This window comes from Pogoniulus pusillus, chromosome 6, assembly GCF_015220805.1.
Source record: "Pogoniulus pusillus isolate bPogPus1 chromosome 6, bPogPus1.pri, whole genome shotgun sequence".
Taxonomy (NCBI): domain Eukaryota; kingdom Metazoa; phylum Chordata; class Aves; order Piciformes; family Lybiidae; genus Pogoniulus; species Pogoniulus pusillus.
Window position 1 is genome coordinate 19,739,167 of NC_087269.1, and position 20,551 is coordinate 19,759,717.

The following is a 20,551-nucleotide window of genomic DNA, read 5'->3' on the forward strand; positions in this document are numbered from 1 at the left end:
ATAAAAATTTACTGCATGCATGATTTAGCCTTACAGACTTCAGGCATTAGTTTGCTTTATGCTTAGCAGTTGTTACAGTGCTTGGCTAGGAATTGGTTCTTCTCCTCTCCTATCTGTTTCTCCCTCAGTCTTCTAGATTTGGCTGAAAGGTGAGATTCAGCCACTGTCACCAAGGGACTGGCAAGCAGGAGAACCGACCCTCTCAACTTCCTCAGCTGCCCACCTTTAGGAAAGGTTAAAAAGGGTGATTCCTGAGGGAATAGAAGAGCTTCATTCTGCTGCTTCAAAATCTGACTTGCTTTGAAGCAGCTAAAACCTGGGGCAGTTCAGGACATGGCCTTTGTCAGTATACTACCAGATATATGTATTGGGCAGAGTCCAATGTGATGGCATTCAATAGCTCCAAGTGCAGGGTGCTGCACTTTGGCCACAACAACCCCATGCAGAGATACAGGCTGGGGTTGTAGTGGCTGGAGAGCAGCCAGACAGAGAGGGATCTGGGGGTGCTGATTGATACCCACCTGAACATGAGCCAGCAGTGTGCCCAGGTGGCCAAGAGAGCCAGTGGCATCCTGGCCTGCATCAGGAATGGTGTGGCCAGCAGGAGCAGGGAGGTCATTCTGCCCCTGTACTCTGCACTGGTTAGACTTCACCTTGAGTACTGTGTTCAGTTCTGGGCCCCCCAGTTTAGGAGGGACATCGAGATGCTTGAGCGTGTCCAGAGAAGGGCAACGAGGCTGGTGAGAGGCCTTGAGCACAGCCCTACGAGGAGAGGCTGAGGGAGCTGGGGTTGTTTAGCCTGGAGAAGAGGAGGCTCAGGGGTGACCTTATTGCTGTCTACAACTACCTGAGGGGTGGTTGTAGCCGGGAGGAGGTTGCTCTCTTCTCTCAGGTGGCCAGCACCAGAACGAGAGGACACAGCCTCAAGCTACACCAGGGGAAATTTAGGCTGGAGGTGAGGAGAAAGTTCTTCACTGAGAGAGTCATTGGACACTGGAATGGGCTGCCCGGGGAGGTGGTGGAGTCGTCATCCCTGGGGCTGTTCAAGGCAAGGTTGGACGTGGCACTTGGTGCCATGGTCTAGCCTTGAGCTCTGTGGTAAAGGGTTGGACTTGATGATCTGTGAGGTCTCTTCCAACCCTGATGATACTGTGATACTGTGAAATTAATAACAGTTATGAATCATTAATATTAACATCAGCATGAATATTTATTATTATTAATAATAATTAAAAAAAAATCAGGGAAATTCCCTGAGATTATTTGGATTTTCTGTCATCAGGAGGTAATTGCACAGAAATAAACAGAACTTGGAAAACAGTGATGCAAAACCAGGAAGAATTCTAACTATGCTTACGGAGTGTTGGCATTCACTCCAGCATATGTACTCACAATGCTTTAGGTCCCCGGGTGAGTCTCCTGTATCAAAGACACTTTCAAACTCGCAATGGTGATCCCAAGGTAAAACACAAAATGTTTCGGGCAGAGGGAAGAGATGCTGCTAAGCTGGCAGGTGTGAGCTGCATACACGTGGCTGCCTTTAACGAGCTGCAAACGAGGAGAGGCAGGAAGGCTCTGTGCAGACAAAGGCTGATGCAGAAAGGCAGGTTTTCTAAATCATCCTCCTTAAATACCTCAGTTTGAAAATCAAACGGGCCAAAAGGCACTAGCACCGTTGTTCTGGCCAGTGAATTCAAAGCTTTGTGCTTCCTTTGACTGCGCAGGCAGGTTGAGGGTAGCACAAGACACCTGACACGTGGTGCTAAGCTCCCTAGCCCTCAAGGCTTTGCTGGGGCCAAACCCTTATAGTTTGCTCATCTGACACACTCCCAGACCCACAACAGAAGGAGGAGCGCAAGGGTTAAACCTGCCTGGCAGGATTTATGCCTTACCAGGACAGCATAGCATTATTCAAAGCAAAAATGTTACAAGTTAGAGCTGTGTTTGTAATATCCACTGCTACTGACCTGATTTTTGTGGTTTGATTTTTTTTTCCCTATCAAGTTTATAGATGCAAAATTGGTGTGCTAGTTTGAAGCTAGCTGCAATGTTTTGGTGAGAAGGATTAGATCACAGGCTGTGAAAGAAAAACAGTGGTGATGTCTACTTCACTCTTAGGCTTGCTGAGATGTATAAGAACAAGAATCCAAGCACAGATAAGGGAGTTGCTCTCTGTCTGGGCTCTGGGCTGCTTTTCTCTCTAACCTCACCCTCCGTCTCTCTGGTTAATCCACTTTGCTTCCTAACCCCCCTGGCCGACCCTCCAATCTTCCTTGGGGCACAAGGCAATGTCTGGATTAAGGTTGAGAGGGGAGGGGAGAAGGTGGAAGGGTGGTTGGGAATCCCTCCTGGGGACTCAGGTTTCTGGGACAGCTGTTGTGCTTTTGTATTACCTTTTACCTTGTATATTTCTGTATATACTGTACATATCTGCTTGTCTGTTGTGCTAAGCTGTAAATAATAAGCTTCATTCAGATTTCCAGAGCCAGCTGAGTCTAGTCTGGGTGATTTCCAAAGTGTGGGGGTGTGGGGAACACCCAAACCATCACAATTTGGGTAGGCCATAAAGAAGCTACAAATGCATTTTCTTGCAACATATACAGTTCTAGAGTCATAGACTTATTAAGGTTGGAAAAGACCTCTAAGATCATCAAGTCCAACCATCAACCTAATACCACCATGCACACTCTACCATGTCCCAGAATGCCACATCCACACATTTTTTTAACACCTGCAGGGACAGTGACTCCACCACCAACCTGAGCAGCTTGTTCCAATGTCTGACCACTCTTACAGTAATTTTTTTTTCTAATTTCCAATCTAAACCTTCTCTGGTGCAGCATGAGGCCATTTCCTCCTGTTCTGTCACCATTTACTTGGGAAAACAGACCAACATGTATCTCACGATGACCTCTTGTCAGGTAGTTGTAGAGAGCAGTAAATTCTTCCCTCGGCCTCTTCTTCTCTAGACTAAACAATCCCATTTCCCTGAGCCACTCTGAAAACTTGTTCTCCAGATTCATTGCCCTTCTCTGGATGTCCTTCAGCACCTCAATTCTTGTAGTGAGGGACCCAAAACTAAACACAGTATTCAAGGTATGACATTGATCTCTTCCCTACTCCTTCTGGCCACAGGATTCCTGATACAGGCCAGGACATTGTTGGCCTTCTTGGCCACCTGAGCACACTTCTAACTCATCAGCATCCCCAAGTCCTTTTCTGCCAGGCGGCTTTCCAGCCACTCTACTCCAAGGTTTTAGTGTGTCCTAAATTCATGTCCTGATGCCATCCAGAGGGACCTGGACAGGCTGAAGAAGTGGGCCCAGGCCAACCACATGACATTCAACAATGCCAAGTGTAAGGTCCTGCACCTGGGTTGGTGCAATCCCAGGCACAGACACAGGCTGGGTGGCAAATGGCTGGAGAGCAGCCCTGAGGAAGAGGACCTGGGGGTCTGGGTTGATGAAAAGCTCAACATGAGCCAGCAGTGTGCACGTGCAGCCCAGACAGCAACTGTGTGCTGGGCTACATCAAGAGAAGCGTGGCCAGCAGGGCAAGAGAGGGGATTCTCCCCCTTTACTCTGCTCTTGTCAGACCCCACCTGGAGTACTGTGTACAGTTCTGGAGCCCCCAACACAGGAGAGACATGGAACTGTTGGAGCGAGTCCAGAGGAGGGCCACGAAGATAATCAGAGGGCTGGAGCAGCTCTCCTATGAGGACTATGAGAGTTGGGACTCTTCAGTCTGGAGAAGAGAAGGATTTGAGGGGACATTGTAGTGGCCTGTCAGTATCTGAAGGGGGCCTACAAGAAGGCTGGGGAGGGACTATTTACAAGGTCTTGTAATGACAGGACAAGGGGTAGTGGGTTTAAACTGGAGGAGGGGAGATTTAGACTAGATATTAGGAGGAAGTTCTTTACAGTGAGGGTGGTGAAACACTGGAACGGGTTGCCCAGGGAGGTTGTGACTGGGGGTTTTGAAAGACAGGTTGGATGAGGCCTTGAGCAGCCTGCTCTAGTGGGAGGTGTCCTTGCCTGTGGCAGAGGGTTGGAGCTGGATGATCCTTGAGGTCACTTCCAACCTAGAACATTCTGTGGTTCTATGATTCTATGTTGCCAAGATGTGTCTCCTACTCCACCTATGCACCATCTTTCCCTTTAAGTTAAACTGAACCTTTTCCCCTCTCGTTATCAAAGGCATCTGTTCTCTACAGGGATTTGCATGGTCACTGTTAACCTAAAATCAACTTAGTGATCTTCATTATTGTACAGAACACAGCAGAAAAGAGTTTATTTGAGAAAAGAAAAACAAAACAAACCAGAAAAAGAGTTTATTTGAGAAAAAGAAAAACAAAACAGAATCCCCAACCAAAACCATGAGGGAGATGCTTCCCTCACTACCTTCCCATCAGAAAATTTCAAATAGTGAGCAGTTGTCTCAGAATGATAAGCAGCACCTACAAACCCTCATTTACAGTGGGTGATCCCTCAAGCCCACTGTGCGAGGTACTGAGTATCTTAGGAAGAGTCATACCTGTTTTAAATGGTTGACAATCCAAGAGCAGAGACTGCATGTAGGAGACAAATACATAAAATTAGACAGGTCAGCTATAATCCTGCATCCTACTGACACAGACAACAGAAACAAGTGGAGATGATATCAACATCTTGTTGGGAAGTTGAGGTGCTGGAATGTGTCCAGAGAAGGGCAACAAGGCTGGTGAAGGGCCTGGAACACAAACCCTATGAGGAGAGGCTGAGGGAGCTGGGGTTGTTTAGCCTGGAGAAGAGGAGGCTCAGGGGGGACCTCAATGCTGTCTACAACTACCTGAAGGGACATTGTAGCCAGGTTGGGGTTGGCCTCTTCTCCCAGGCAACCAGCAACAGAACAAGGGGACAGTCTCATGTTGTGCCAGGGAAAGTATAGGCTGGATGTTAGGAGGAAGTTCTTGCCAGAGAGAGTGGTTGGCATTGGAATGGGCTGCCCAGGGAGGTGGTGGAGTCAGCGTCCCTGGAGGTGTTCAAGAAAAGACTGGATGAGGCACTTAGTGCCATGGTCTAGTTGAGTGGATGGGGCTGGGTGCTAGGTTGAACTGGATGATCTTGGCGGTCTCTTCCAACCTGCTTGATTCTATCATTCTATGATTCTAAGTTTATGTGTCAGTGTCTCACAGGACAGAGCCTGAATTCTCTTAAATATTAGTCATATTTGGGGTTTTTTTGCCTTTTTGTTGCAGTTGTTGTTTGGTTGGTTTTTTTTCCTTCCCTCTCCCCGACCCCGCCAAGGGAAGGTATTATAAAATACTTGAAAAAAAACAACCAAAACCAACCAACCAACCAAAAATATCCCCTGCACATGAGATGCTTTAGTGTGACAAATGGGTAGATTTATTAAAATATTCAGGCTGACCTTCCCACTACAACTGAATGGAAGATTTCATTAGTCCTGAAAGCAGTTTCATATCCATTGACTTAGCCCCATACCGTACATCCCTAAAGGGCATTCCTTAATGAATTCCATTTCCAGTAAGATAATTCTACTGGGACTTTAATACTGCAGAGAAGAGGCAGTCTAGAAGGTTCCTAGAGTGTGTGGAGGACAACTTCTTATCCCAGCTTCTACGTGAGCCTACCAGGGGTGCAGCCCTGCTTGACCTGCTGCTGACAAATAGAGAGGGGCTGGTAGGGGATGTGGTGGTTGGAGGCTGCCTGGGGTCCAGTGACCATGAAATTAGAGAGTTTTCAATACATGGAGAAACCAGAAGGGGCATCAACAGAACCTCCACACTGCAGAAAGTTCCTTGGGAAACAGCCCTTAGAAACAAAGGTGTCCAGGAAGGTTGGACCTGCTTCAAGAAAGAACTCCTGAAGGCACAGGAGCAGCTGTGTCAGTGTACCAGAAGACGAGCTGACGAGAGAGGCAGCCAGACTGGATGGGCAGGGAGCTGCTGAAGGAATTAAAGATAAAAAAGAGAGTATATTGCCTTTTGAAAAGAGGGGAGGTGTCCCAGGAAGAGTTCTGGGATGTTGCTAAGTCTTGTAGGAAAAAAATTGGTGAGGCAAAAGCCCATTTAGAACTCATGCTAGCCATGGCTGTTAAGGAGAATAAAAAATATTTCTATAAATATATGAATGGCAAGAGAAGAGGCAAGGACAACCTTCAGTCCTTATTAGATGGAGAGAGGAATACAGTGACAAAGGATGAGGAAAAGGCAGAGGTACTTAACACCTTCTTTGCCTCAATCTTCAATAGTGGGACAGGTTGTCTTCAGGACAACTGGACTCCTGAACTGGCAGATGGAGTCAGGGACCAGTATAGTCCCCCTGTAACCTACGAGGAAGAAATAAGAGACCTGCTAAGTCACTTGGATCCTCACAAGTCTGTGAGACCAGATGAGATCCATCCTAGGGTGCTGAGAGAGCTGGCAGATGAGCTGACCAAACCACTCTCCATCATTTATCAGCAGTCCTGGCTCACTGGAGAGGTCCCCAAAGACTGGAAGCTGGCCAATGTAGTGCCCATCCACAAAAAGGGTCAAAAGGTGGAACCAGAAAACTACAGAGCTGTCAGCATGACCTCAGTGCCAGGCAAGGCCATGGAACAGGTCATCTTGAGTGCCACCACAAAACACCTACAGGATGGCGAAAGGACCAGGCCCAGCCAGTATGGGTTTAGGAAGGGCAGGTCCTGTCTCACCAACCTGATCTCCTTTTATGATCAGGTTACCTGCCTGGTGAATGTTGGGCAGGCTGTGGACGTAGTCTACCTGGACTTCAGCAAAGCCTTTGACACTGTCTGCTACAACAAGCTCCTGGCAAAGCTGGCAGCTTGTGGCTTGGACAGATTCACTCTGATATGGGTCAAGAACTGGCTGGAAGGCCAGACCCAGATAGCGGTGGTGAATGGTGCCACATCCAGTTGGCAGCCAGTCACTAGTGGTGTTCCCCAAGAATCAGTGCTGGTCCCAGTCCTATTCAACATCTTTATTGATGATCTGGATGAGGGGATCGAGTCCAGCATCAGTAAGTTTGCAGATTTTTGCAGATTGGCAGGTATTGTATCCCTGTCTCTTATACCATACAGAAGCCAAGTTTTGAGAGGAATAAGAAGAAAAAGAGCTCATGAGCAGTGGTCTCACTTGAGGTCTCAATATGTAGAGGAATTGCAGGGCAGTTCAACCTGCCAAGGGACATCCACTAAAGCTTTAGAAGAAAGGTAAGCTGGGCAAAATCAGGGGCCTACAGAGTCAGTCTTGTAGCTGGGGAAGTGTTGCTGTGTTGGCAGAGATTACTTCACTCTCAAGCACTGCTTGAATGACTTCACTGCTTTTAAAAAATGCAGTGCCTAATGTGGCTGGCTCCAAGTCAATTGTCAGAGCTGTGTCCTTTGGGAAATCGCTCACTCTTCTGATTCTGGTCTGGTTTTTTGGTTTTTTTTTTTTTTTCCCTTAACCTCTAAGACATATAAGTAGACTACCGTGTCAATAACTCTTCTTAATATTTACAGCTACAAGGTAAAATAAATATCCTATTCTCTTGAGCAAAATTTGTTCATCTGCTCTCTCAGAAGTACCCAGTTATGGGACAGAAACACAAACTGCAGCTCTAGAGATATAAGTTCTGAGTAACATGATACAGAGTTGGAATAAAACCAGCTACATTAATACAAGTTTTTTTGCTGGGATACTCATACTATCCTGGCAAAACCACTACAGACCTTGCACTTGCCTATGGCCACCCTGTTCTGAGGCTTAGGCTCTTCTAAAATGTATTTCCATTCTCTTGCTGTTTTTCACTGCATTTAACTTTTGATTGAAGAGCCACACAGTATCATGGTATCACCAAGGTTGGAAGAGACCTCACAGATCATCAAGTCCAACCCTTTACCACAGAGCTCTAGGCTAGACCATGGCACCAAGTGCCACGTCCAATCCTGCCTTGAACAGCTCCAGGGACGGCGACTCCACCACCTCCCTGGGCAGCCCATTCCAGTGTCCAATGACTCTCTCAGTGAAGAACTTTCTCCTCACCTCAAGCCTAAATTTCCCCTGGTGTAGGTTGAGGCTGTGTCCTCTTGTTCTGGTGCTGGCCACCTGAGAGAAGAGAGCAACCTCCCCCTGGCCACAACCACCCCTCAGGTAGTTGTAGACAACAATAAGGTCTCCCCTGAGCCTCCTCTTCTCCCGGCTAACAAATCCCAGCTCCCTCAGCCTCTCCTCATAGGGCTGTGCTCAAGGCCTCTCACCAGCCTCGTCGCTCTTCTCTGGACACACTCAAGCATCTCAATGTCCCTCCTAAACTGGGGGGCCCAGAACTGAACACAGTACTCAAGATGTGGTCTAACCAGTGCAGAGTACAGGGGCAGAATGACCTCCCTGCTCCTGCTGACCACACATTGCATCTTTCTAGAATAAGGTGACAAGGAAGCAGTCTCAAGCCATACAGCACTCATTGTGGGTGCCAAGCCAGATGAGATTACCTGGAAGACATTTTTATAATGCTGTTTGGTAACAGAAGTGTTTCACTAAAAGGTAATCATCCTGTGAGATAAAGCAAGATCTTGGTGCACTGAAGTTTACAGCAGAATTGTATTTGTTCCAAGAGGTCCCAGTATTTTGTGCTACACATTTTCAGATCTTGTCATGTCTTCTTTTCTTTGTTTTTTTTCCTTTTCAGTGATTTCATCAAAATCTTCTGATGATCCCATTTTAAAGAAAAACCATGAAGCTTGGAAGTTTTTTGAAGGTAAAAATACATCTAACTGGTACTGACGCTATACAAACTGTCAGTTTTGTTCAGCGCTGCAGGACAACTAAAGTGCCCCAATCAGGAGCAATTTTGCTAGTTCCTGTGCGGATCCAGGTCTTGCCTGAGAAACCACAGAGTGTGAGGACTGCTGCAGAAGAGCGAACGGAGCGCTCCAGCTTCAGTTTGCAATATGTTATAGTCAGTGAGAAAACAGCCTATGCCTGGCTAAACATGTAATTAGAATCATAGAATCATTAAGGTTGGAAAACACCTCTAAGATCATCAAGTCCAACTGTCAGCCCAACTCTACCCATGCCTGCTCTACTATGTCCTGAAGTGTCATGTCCACTCATTTTTTGACCATGGCCAGGGATGGTGACTTTATCACCTCCCTGGGCAGGCTGTTCCAATGCCTCACCACTTTTGCAGTAAAGAAAATTTTCCTAATATCCAATCTAAGCCTCCCCTGGCACAATGCAATGCAAATGCAGAGCCTTACCCAGGAAGATGTTAAGCAAGTCTGAAGAGGTACCAAGCACTCTACACTCCCACTAGCCTTAGAAACTGGCCACTAAACATACTCTGCACTGGAAGAGAGTATTTTCTGTGTAAATTAGTGGTCAGTTGTTCCAGAAGGCTCAAATTCAGAATTTACACACAACTGAAACTCCCTCCTCCTACTTCTGCCCCAGAGCAGATTAACAACAAAGCACCAGCATTGCATTTGCAACTGCTGTACTCTCTGCTAGGCAGGAGTCCTTGCCTGCAGGATGGCCTTGATTCTGCTGGGAGCCTTGCTATTTAAACACTTTACAAACTATACTGTACTGTGTCAGAGTAACAGAACAGGTCAGGGGTCTAGTTCCAGCAACACTCCTTCCTACAAGAAATCTTGACCTCTGAGGCTTAGTTTCCTCTCTCTGAAGCAGGAAAGAAGCCAATATACTTCCCTAAGGACATTTCAGTGTATTAATGTGAAGAGCATTCTTAAATACTCTATTTAGAGTTCTTGTAAATGCAGGTGTAAGTCATTAAAGATGTCTTCTTTTTCTAAACAAAATACTCCATCTTGATCTGGTGTGGTGCAACTCCTGTCAGCTCTACTGGGAATGTGTTGTGGCACCTTAATGAAGGCCATAAATGGAGATTGAGGCTGTAGATTGTAAATGGAAAAAAAACCAAACCCAACAACAACCAAAACAAACTACCAACCTAAAACCAAAACAAAAGGAAAAGCCCTTAACCAGACCTTTCTTCCCTCACAGAACTAAGTTCAATAAGCTCTCATAGGTGCAATTATACCAACTTTCATTTATGGAGACTTCAAACAAATTTTAAACTGAGCAAGATAGAGGATGACATTTTCAAGCAGCTTAAATTGCTTCTGAATTCTTACCCTAATTTTGTTTTGTCTAGGGTCTATTTAGAGCTTGTACACATAGCTTTTTTCTGTCCTGTAAGCAAGGTACCTACAGCTGCAACACTGACTGTCACCTGTGCTTGGTTTTCAGATTTGTACGTGTATGCAGTGTTTGTGTGTTCGATAGGAATCATCAGTGTCCTGCTTTTTACACTCGTCATCCTCTGTCAGTCAATTCACAACAAGAGGAGATCCACAGGTGAGTGAAATGCTATTCTTGCTGACTGCAGGACCCTTATTGAGGAGGGAGAGGGGGAGAGAAGGAGAATGCAGGAAAAAGCAGGAAAAGCCTTGATTAAAAAAAAAAATATTGTTAGAAAAATATTTCTGCCTGCAGAGTTAGAACAGAAGCATTTCACTGTCTTTCAATTGCTATTTCACTTTAATTTTGCTTTGGACTGTTCAAAATCTTTCATCTTTGCATAAACAAATTAAAGTTTGTGGGAACTTCTTTCAAAGACCAGATGTTGTATCATGAAATTACATTCTGATCAGATCTAGCTAGATTTTTGTATGAGTGACATTTACACAGATGTTTAGAGGGGTTTCAAAGCAGTCTTACTGTGTTCTGTTTTCTTCTCTCTCCCTGACTAGCTGTCAATATTCTTGGGAACATGGGGGTTGTTATTAGCACTCTCTCATTTGTGGCATAGCATTCTCTGAAACTGAAGCCACCCAGGTCTGCCTTTTCATAATAATATTTTAAGATCAAGGTTTACTGTTTCATTTTTCTCTTCTTCACAGAGAGCTTCTCAAAGAGGCTACATGCACATGAAAGCAGGCCTGTTGCACTAAATGTTGCTATTTTAGATCCATTGAATAGTCAGTGCAGACTTGACTTCCATTGTAGCTGAGGAGTGGTTTATTTGCAGGTTTATGCAAGATGTGAGGTTGGGACACCAGAATGCTGTGCAGCCACCATGTTAGAGGAGAGCATAAGCACATCTCTGAACAGAAGCTGTGAAAGAGTTTGGTTAGTGATTTGTTCTATTAGACAGGAGAGAATTATGACTTTACTGCCAGCATTACATACATATCACCATGAAGGAATGAGTGACTCAGTTACACAAAGGAGAAGATATATAAACCAAATATAGATGTATAGAGAAGTCCTTGCCTGACTGCCTGACCACATTTCAGGCAGTGGGTCTACCTTCTTAGCAGTGCTCTCAGTAGAGTAACTGTGATTCTAACTGAACGCAGCAATTCTGCCTGCCAAGAGGAAGAAAGAAGATCAATGTTACTTTTCTTACCCTGCTAAGTGATGAAGAAGTTTTTTCTGCCAAGTGAGTACCCACACTTAAGTGTGTTGGTCATGGTGAGTCTCCCTAAAGCCACAAGTGCTAGACACATTGATATATCCTGGGCTTTTTGAGCAAACATTAGGCTAGATTTCACTTCTGTTTTTTGTTGATTTATGCTGGTGTAAGCATGCAAGCATCTTGAAGGAAAAGTCTCTTTACACTGAACCAACATCAGTGACATACAGAAGTAGTATAGAATGCAATTTAGAATAAGCATAGACAACAGAGAAAAAATAATTTCTTCTGAGCTGCTAAATCCTTTCTTCACTACCATGAAGACTTTGGCATTTGGGTTTTGTTTTGTTTTGTTTTGTTTTTTTTTTTAATTTAATTTGAATATTATTCAGTGGACACACAGATTTAATGGAAATACAACAGAATAAAGTTTAACAGACAGGCATTCAGCATACAATTATAAGATTTTACAGGCAAGTCTTTCAGCTAGGACCTTCTGATGAGAGTATTTGCCAGTCACATTAATTGTCTCAGATTCCAGTTGAGCATCAGGGAACTAAGGTTTCTGAAGCAGCAGTGGAAGAAGTGTCAGTGACAGGCAAAATCTCCACCAGCACCATCCTACTTTTTCTTCCTTCAGCCTCAGCTATGACAGCAAGCTCAGGCTTTAACCTCTGCCCCAAGGAACAGCAGCTCCCTGGGAGGGGCTATCTCCACTCAGCTATATGTGCATGAGGTACAAAGACTCCTTTTCCTCTCTCAAGATACCTCTCCTCTGCCCAGAGGTATCTTACAGGGATTAGAATCTGACCACAAGATACCCACCATGTTAGCCAACAGCAGTGCTTTGTCCTTCAGACTGTTAGAATAATTTCTATCTCCTCAAAGAGCATCATCTTGCCTCCTCTGCCATCCTTGGCACTCTGTACTTCCATTCTGGGCCAAACTAGGCAGATGCTAGTATTCATCCAAAACCAGAACTTAGAGTGAAATCATGAAGCCCATCTTTCCTTGAGGAAAGGAGAAAAGACAGAAACAGCAAAGCAATCCTCTCTCTGCATCACCCCAAGCCTCCAGGCAGGCTCCAAGTACAGCCTTCTTTCTGCAAGGTGGTCACCATATAATTTTCTTCAGAGACCCTCCAGGGGTGCCTCTGCTCTTCAAAGTGAGACAAGGTCAGGAGTGCAAATCAATCAAAACTATCTTACCTCAATTTGGGCAAATTTCCGTCAGAGCTTTTCCCTGAACCTTTCCAGTCACAGAGACACTAAAAGCTCACTCCATTCTCCTACCACTGCAGCTTTCTCCCCTAGTTCCTCAGCCCTAACACCACAAGGAGGGTAACCTAATCTGCCCTGCCCTGCTGTGATGGTTTGGGTGTACCCTGCCCCCCCACACTTTAGAAGTACCCAACTAGACTCAGCCAGCTCTGGGAATATAAATGAAGCTATTTATTTACAGCTAGCACAATATACAAGCAGATATTTACAGTACATACAGTTATATACAGAAATATACAAGGGAAAAGTAATACAGAAACACAACTCCCCTCCCAGAAACTTGAGTCCCCAGGAGGGGCTCTCAACCACCCCTGCACCTTCCCCCTGCCCCTCTCAACCTTACCCCAGTCCTAAAGAAGAATAGAGGTTCAGCCAAGAGGTTAAGAAGCAAAGGTGAGTGGCAGGTGAGGTTAAGGAGATGCAGCTCAGTGAAAGCCCAGCGTGAGAGTGAAGACAAAATGGTGAGAGAGTTATCTAATGTTTACTTTCTTCTTGTTCAGCAAGACTCTGAGGGAAGGAGACATCACCATTGTTTTCCTTTCACAGTCTATGATCTAGTTCTTTTTCACCAAAACATTCTAGCCTGCTTCAAACTAGCACACCTGCATGCCCTATCCTATCATCGACACTACATACAAGGAGTGGAGGCAGACACCTAAATAAACACAGAGAGAAGAGGGAGGAAAATCTGCCCAGCCCTCTGCAAGAGCAACTCAGACTGGGGCAAAGAGCAGTTCATACTTAAAACTAAAAGTAGATTTTAAGTAGGTGAAGCTGGAGATGGTCCCCCTGGAGTGTCTGTCTGAAATCTGAGCAGATCCTGGCTCACCTCAAGGCTCTGACATGAGAAGAGTAGTACTAAAGCCAGTTCCTCACCAAAGGACCTCTCTTGATCTGCACTGCAGCTGTGGCCCATGGTACAGAGCAGCCATGGGATGTTGTAGGAAGCAGCAATGGTTGCAGCCAACAGCTCTGAGCTTTTGTTAAAAGCCTATTCTCATTTGCTACAGGAGTGCTTGCTCCTCCCAGTCCCTGGTTCAAAGGCTTGGAGTACTTAGTGTAGGGGAAACCAAAATAATACATACCCAGAGATGCTCAAAAGCATGCAAATAGTGTACATCAGCATCTCAAAGGTCCAGGTCTATTCTCCTGGACGTCTATAAAAGGCCAGATGGATAGACAAAAGCACTGCTTTGGCAGGCTTAGATATGGTCCCTGTGTTAGCCCCAATTTCTTGTGCTCTCATCTTCCCTTTCCTTAGGACTGAAATGTACTCTCCTAGGAGCTGTGTTGCTTCTGTAGAATGCAAGAATTTGGGTAGGAGCAAATATGAAAACCCTCCTTCGAAGAGGGACATAACTGTGTACCTGCACCGTTTCTGCTTGTCACAGCCTTTGAAAGAATGGAGTGTCTGTGTTGTATTCAACTTCACATCATGGCCCAGGGATATGCTGCCTTTTCCTTCTGAGAAATAAGTTAGCAGTAGGTAGACCAGAAGAGCCAGAGCCTCTCCTCCTGCCTGCGTGCCTCGGTGCTCAGCACATGGCATGGCTTGGGCAGAGTGCAGAAGTCACTAAGCCACAAAAGAGCATCTTAATAACCCTGGCTCCTAAAAATCGGGGGGAGAGGGAAGGGGGAGCAAAGCTGCCCTTGCTCAGGACTACCCATCCCAAATAATACGAGGCAGATCTTACAGTTCTCCCACACAGCAGTCAGAGACAGGGCAGTGGCTGGGCTGCACCTCTAAGCTGATCCCGGGAGGCAACCTCTTTATGCCTGCGGCCACAGTCTGGCTCACGTTATGAAAGCAGTGGCTCCTGTGAGTGAATGGTTTATTTCAGGCTTCTGGAAACAAACAGAGACACCACAAGTCTTCAAAGTAAAATTACCGGCCTGCTGTGCTTTTCCTTAGCAAGCTGTCTTCTGGCTGGGCTGACCACTGGAATGTGTGTTGCCCAGCACTTCCACAGCAGGCTTTGGGTGTTGTTCGATACATTCCCCTCTCCCAAGTCTTGCTATGCCTTTGAGTCAGGCTGCACGTTAATGTGTAATGTATGGTGATGATTAGCAGCTCTCCCAGCATAACAAACTGGCAACTCCACGGTCTCAGCAGTGCTTATTTGTAACTCATAAACTGTGTTAGTTTGAAGCCACATCTGCCTTTTTTTTTCTTTTCTTTTCTTTCTTTTTTTTTTTTTTCCTTTAACAGTGAAGCATTACCTGGTGAAATGCCCCCAGAACAGGTAGGAGATTACACTTCTCTTTACTATAATCTAAGGCTCCAATTCTGTTTTAGTTTTGCTATCTATACTGAAGGAAATGAGTAACGTTTTCCAAAATGCCTACAGGAGGATAAGGAGTCTTGGCTCCATGACTCATGAATGTGCATGCAAGCCAACATCTGCTGTGCATGATGAGGGAGATCTACCTGGGCTCTCTAGATATAGGTCCTGCAGACGTTTCAGTGGCAAGCTCTCATTGAGGCTCTGAATTGCTTTCTGGAGAAACCTGCTTGCTTCCTGTGTGACTTTCTAGGGTTTCCCAAAACTTCACCAGATGGTAATGACTTAACCCATCCATGTATATAGAATAGATCACAATGTCACCCAATGATTCCTCTACCCAGGGACAGAGAGTGGAGTTCAAAAGCAGATTTTCAAGACCTACAGTCTATTCCCAGCTGAGGACTCCCAAGTGATGGGAAAAATGTTACTTCTGCTGTGGTCATTATTCACTGTCCCTTTAAATACCACTGACTGCCAACAGTTTTTGACTGTATGCTGCTGTAATGCTGATTGTCATCATATTATTTTCCCGAGACATAAACTGGGCTGGAACTGCAGTACAAAAAAGATGACAGAAGTATCCCACAAACAAAAATTATTAGAGGGATGCCTTATAACAACAGCAAAGAAGGGCTGTTTCTATTTTCAGTGACATGAACCACATGTTTCTAGCCTTGTAGTTTAAATCCAGTATTAGATACTATTTCTCATAGTATCTTCTTAGATACTATGAGGTTCAGTGCCAAGTCTGACATACCCTAGATACTCAAATAGTGTATTTTTTAAGGCGTTCTCATGGGATTACTACTGTACTCAGTCTAACCAACACTTGGATGTAGGTGAAGTCACAATGAAGCAACAGAGACTTCAGGAGAAGCCAGTACAAACTGAAACTTTCATGTTATTCATGGAAAGCTCTTTATTCTGTGACCCTTGACAAGCTATTGTACCATACCAAAAATTTACAGAGACAACTCAGCAATTTTCCTTTTTCTCTGGATGTTTTCTCTTTCCCCTGCTTTATTAGCTGTGGGATAAAGCTGGAATTACAAAAACAGAAAAAAGAAGAGGGAGGGTGAGGAAATTAAAGTAAATAGGTAGAAAATACAAAAGGAGAAAAATGAGACCTGGCTGAAAAGATAACTGAAAAAATGGAACATGTCAGTCAGTTGAAAAGATTTATAGTACAGAACCTGCCTCTCTGGGAGCAGGCGATATGGTAGTGATACTGCTGCAAACACTGAACTTAGGAGACTGAACAGCAGGGAGAAAACAAGTCAGCTTGATTTATTTGCTGTAAAATGGAAGCAAAAGAAACACATGACTCCATATGGATAAAAATATGGTTTTGATGTATTTCAGTGTGGAAATATGTGCTAAGGAAAGCTCCAGTCCTGCAAATGCACGTCTCAAGTACGTTGAGTTCAGGGCTTTAAAACCAAAGCTGTGAAAGTGTCACTTTTTGTATCATTTCACACTTGGTACATTTATTTTCCACCTTTGCTCAAAACCTAAACAATTAATTCATTTGAACTCCTTTCCCTTCACCTGAGTGTTCCTTTTAACTTAATTCAACACATTTAGAACCAAGCCCCAGTGTCTTAATGTCCATTAGACCAAACTGATGAGCTAATTTGCATGAGATTCCTGCCAGTCAAAATGACTATGCTGTGCAAACTTCAGCCTTGATTCAGAGGCCTAACTTCAATTCCCTTAGTGATATTTCAAACTCAGAGCAGAAACTCAGTTTCAAAATTGCATTAATAGTCCAGTGTCTGAGAAATAATCTATACTCCCACTGCAGTAATACCTAAGCATCTTAGAATATTTCATGTCTTGACATCATAATGATGTCTTTACTTAATTGGAATGTGGAACACAAAGGAGCTAAGTGATTTGCCCTGAGGTCTCACAAAATGGCCTTGGTAGAAAAGCAAATTAAATCCAGACTTCCTGAGTACAACAAAGCCAATATTTAGTTTTGGTTTGCTACTTGACCAATAGCAAATGAAGGAAAAAAAAATAGAGTTGACCAAAATCCATTTATTTTCCCACATTTTAAAAATAGGTATCTAAAAAAAGGGTACAGTTATTTTGGGTTTTCCAAACCATCTAATTCTGTTTTCTGGGATTTTCTTTAAATATCCTCCTTCTTATTATTGTCCTTGTTATTAAATAATTTTGTCAGTTTTCAAATCCAGAAATCTCCAAGAAATGTAGCTTTGAAAATAGGAGTTTTCCCCCCTGTCTTTTCTGTTTGTTTTGGCTTGAACTCTGCAGTGCTTCAGTGACTGCTCCTTTGGAGACAAATGATTTGAGATGAAAGAAGTTTTTACCTGAGAAAGCTGTCCTTCTCAACACCTTGGTTCCACAGTATCAATCTAACATAACAGGAATGAATTCTGCCAGATCAATCCAAATCTGAGCACCCAGTCCATCCCTAGCACCTTTTCACAGAGCTCCCTTATTTGGAAAACATCGAAGCAGCTTCCAGTCCACTCAAGTGAATTTTTTGTCATTCCCCTGCAGACCTTGGGCAGAAGGAAACAGCCAACTTAGGTGATAACAAGAAAGGTCCCACATCTTTGACTGTAATGGTAGTAAAGCCAAAATTGCAACAGTTTGCCAGCTCTTGAGACAGCCATGACCTCCAGAGAAACTGCTGTCCTGGTGCCATGATTATTAGGTAACTTCCACAGGTTTTTTCCCAAACTCCTGTATTTTTCTTGTTCTCTAAGAAGTCATTACATTCTTCAAGAAATGCACAATGTGACACTGTTGAAATTGAAGCTAGGAGGTTGGAGGAGGAGCTGAAGATAAAAACCTAACTTTCCTTTTAGGCATAGAACAAGACAAGTTCACAAAGAGGCAGTGTTCCAAAGCCAGATGAGTCTTTTCTGAGCCTCCTTGTTTGGTTAGAGGAGCTCAGTTCTAAGACAGCAAGTACAGTTATTGTATCTCCTAGAATTAGTTAACACTGTGTGGCCCTGGCATTTAAAAGAAAGGCATAAGCCACAAATGGTTTCTCTGTAGCTTCGTTTTTCTCAGTGGCAAAGCAGGAGTAAGAACTAATGCAATGCACTGACACTAAGCCCTTTCGTATATTATGCTTAAAGCAGCTGTATCTGAATAATAGTATCTTTAAGCTACACATCTGTCTTGATGACCTTGGACTGAAACCAGACACAATAAAATAAAACCATTCCCATCCTTTTTTTTGTGTTTGTTCTTTGCAGTTTGCTCTATTTGAACAGTGGAGCCAGGCAGGACAGTTTAATTTCCTGCTGGTTTTAAAATATTTCATGTTTTGATTCTCATGTAGAAACAAATGGATTTTGTGGGATAAGTTCACACTATTGCAGTAAGGCTTTTAAGTTACTTTAATATGATCTTCACCTTTTTTTAATGAAAATACCTTTTAAACACTGTTAAAAGGTTTGGCAACAAACCTGTTTTGGACCAAGTCAATGGAATAGAGGTCAGGAAAATCTGGAACCCAGAATCTGTTTTAACCTCTGCGAGTGTAAATGCAGAGTGATTTTACCAATGGTAGTGACAATCATTTGGATTTGCAGCTGTGTAAAATGATAATGTCTGTTATTTTGTTATTCTTGTGTGGGCAATAGCTGAGACATCTTAACTTTCATTAAGACTTTGGCCTAGCTTGGATATTTTATTCTGTTAATATAAGGAGACTATTTCATTATGCAAAAGAACCTGGAAAGGAGCAGCAACTTGGGAGAAATGATTCAAAATTAAGTGAAATCAGTGTTGGCAGTGTTGTGACTATGGAGACCCTGGCTGGATCACATTGTGTGGTGTAACTCACCAGCACACTATAGGAAGGTCCCCACAACCATACTGCTTTAATCTTTCCCAGGGCGAGTCCATGGTCAAATACATCCGAGCAACTGCTTACCAAGTCAACTCCACCAACACACTCATCATAAGTAACAAATATATGCTCTCCTCCTACCCCAGGCTTAAGTTAGGATTTCTTTCATTGCCAGTTAACACAGAACAATTTAACTTCATGTCATTTGTGAGCTAGGAGCTCCTGCACAGGCAGTTACCACAGCTGAACTCATACAGAGACAGTCACTACAACCTGACTGCATATGCAAGCACTGAATATTCAAAGCAAGATTTACAGCCCAGTCTTTGATAAATGCTAAGGGTAAGAAAAATCAACATAGAGGGTGTTAAACTGTAATAATCCACACACAGAAGCTTTCTTGGACAGGAGTCTGTTAACACTGCAGCTTGAACTCTTCCCTCCCTGTGCTTTTTCAGCGCAGATGTTCTAGAGCATGCCTGAGTTTAGAGACAGTGTCTTAATTTTTTATGCACAAAGCAAACTGGCCCTTTTTTAAGAAGGCAGCTTTCTCAAATGTGGATTTGTGAGCTGTCTCAAGACATGCTGCACACCTTCCTGGCCTGCTGGCTTCTCACCAGTCTTAGCCCAGAAGCTGTAGCAAAAATATTGCTTTGCTGTGTGCTTTTTGTGTGAGTTTATGTAAGTCATCTAACCTGTCTGTGCCTCTGACCCCCAAGGACAGAGAGAAATAAGCTCATCCTGGCTGCAGTAGTGGGTGCATTATCTGTGTCAGGACAGATCAAACTCCCGAGTTTCCCTACCAACCCACAGTATTTCCAACCTTGTATGAGGTTCTTCAGTATATGCTCAGGTCAAAATCCAAGTTTTGGCAGGTTTTGGCAAGGACTGCTAAAAGTGGAAAGTTGTATGTTTGCATGAACTCAATGGGACAAACTGGCTTTCCCACTATTGCCTTGACTTTTCCCTCATGTGTGGGCCTCTGCTTTCTAGCTCTGGGGAGACAGTTACCAGTGTGACAAGCATGTCCCCTCTACAGCCCAAGAAGGTAAAGAAGAAGAAAGAGAGAGAAAAGTTGGAGCAGCCTCCAGCCATCCCAGCAAAAGGTATGAAAGTAGAGATACAGAGGTATTTCAACCCTGGAACAGCAGAACGTGGGATATCAGGACTCTAGCCCTCTGACACTGACTCTGCCTGCCAGGTGCACTGCGCTCACTCCTGTGTGTGGAGGAAGAAATGGCCTGTGTCTGCTGCTGGGACCAGGCTCACCTCCTTGAACCTTTAGCTTGTCCAGGCAAGAAGTCTCAGCTCTCACTAATCTGTGTTGAGAGAGGAATCTCTGTAACGACATTCATCTTGCTCAAAAAGGAGACTGGAGTTAGGCAAAATGAAATTTGGGGATAGACTGAGGAGAGCCACCACATTGTCCTTTTGAAATTTCAGGTGCACTTGCAAAGGCAAAGAAGCTGAGCATATAAGTCAACTTCTTGGAGACCTCACTTTCAAATAGGATTTGCAATTTCCTCTGGAATCAAATCTTGCGTACTTCCTGAGCACTACTCCAGTGCTAAGCCACTGAGAGAGAGGAGGGGAAGGACCAGAAGGTTTACTTTGGGTTAGATCACAAATGGTCAGTTCCCGAAGGGTATGTTTGCTCTGGCTTTTAAAAACAAACAGCATTTTGCACATCAAATTCTTTAATCTTACGATTTTTTTTCATTTATT

At 44.1% G+C, this 20,551-nt stretch overlaps 1 protein-coding gene across 2 annotated transcripts in view; it reads left to right on the forward strand.

The window, feature by feature from the left end:
• The window catches only part of VSTM4 (V-set and transmembrane domain containing 4), a 45,527-nt gene that overhangs the window by 9,262 nt on the left and 15,714 nt on the right, over nucleotides 1-20,551 (forward strand). For both annotated transcript variants that reach the window (XM_064144764.1, XM_064144763.1), the window contains exons 3-6: nucleotides 8,676-8,744; nucleotides 10,259-10,366; nucleotides 14,916-14,949; nucleotides 19,820-19,932. In XM_064144764.1, coding sequence (XP_064000834.1) covers nucleotides 8,676-8,744; nucleotides 10,259-10,366; nucleotides 14,916-14,949; nucleotides 19,820-19,932 — 324 coding nt within the window. The remainder of the gene's footprint in view (nucleotides 1-8,675; nucleotides 8,745-10,258; nucleotides 10,367-14,915; nucleotides 14,950-19,819; nucleotides 19,933-20,551) is intronic.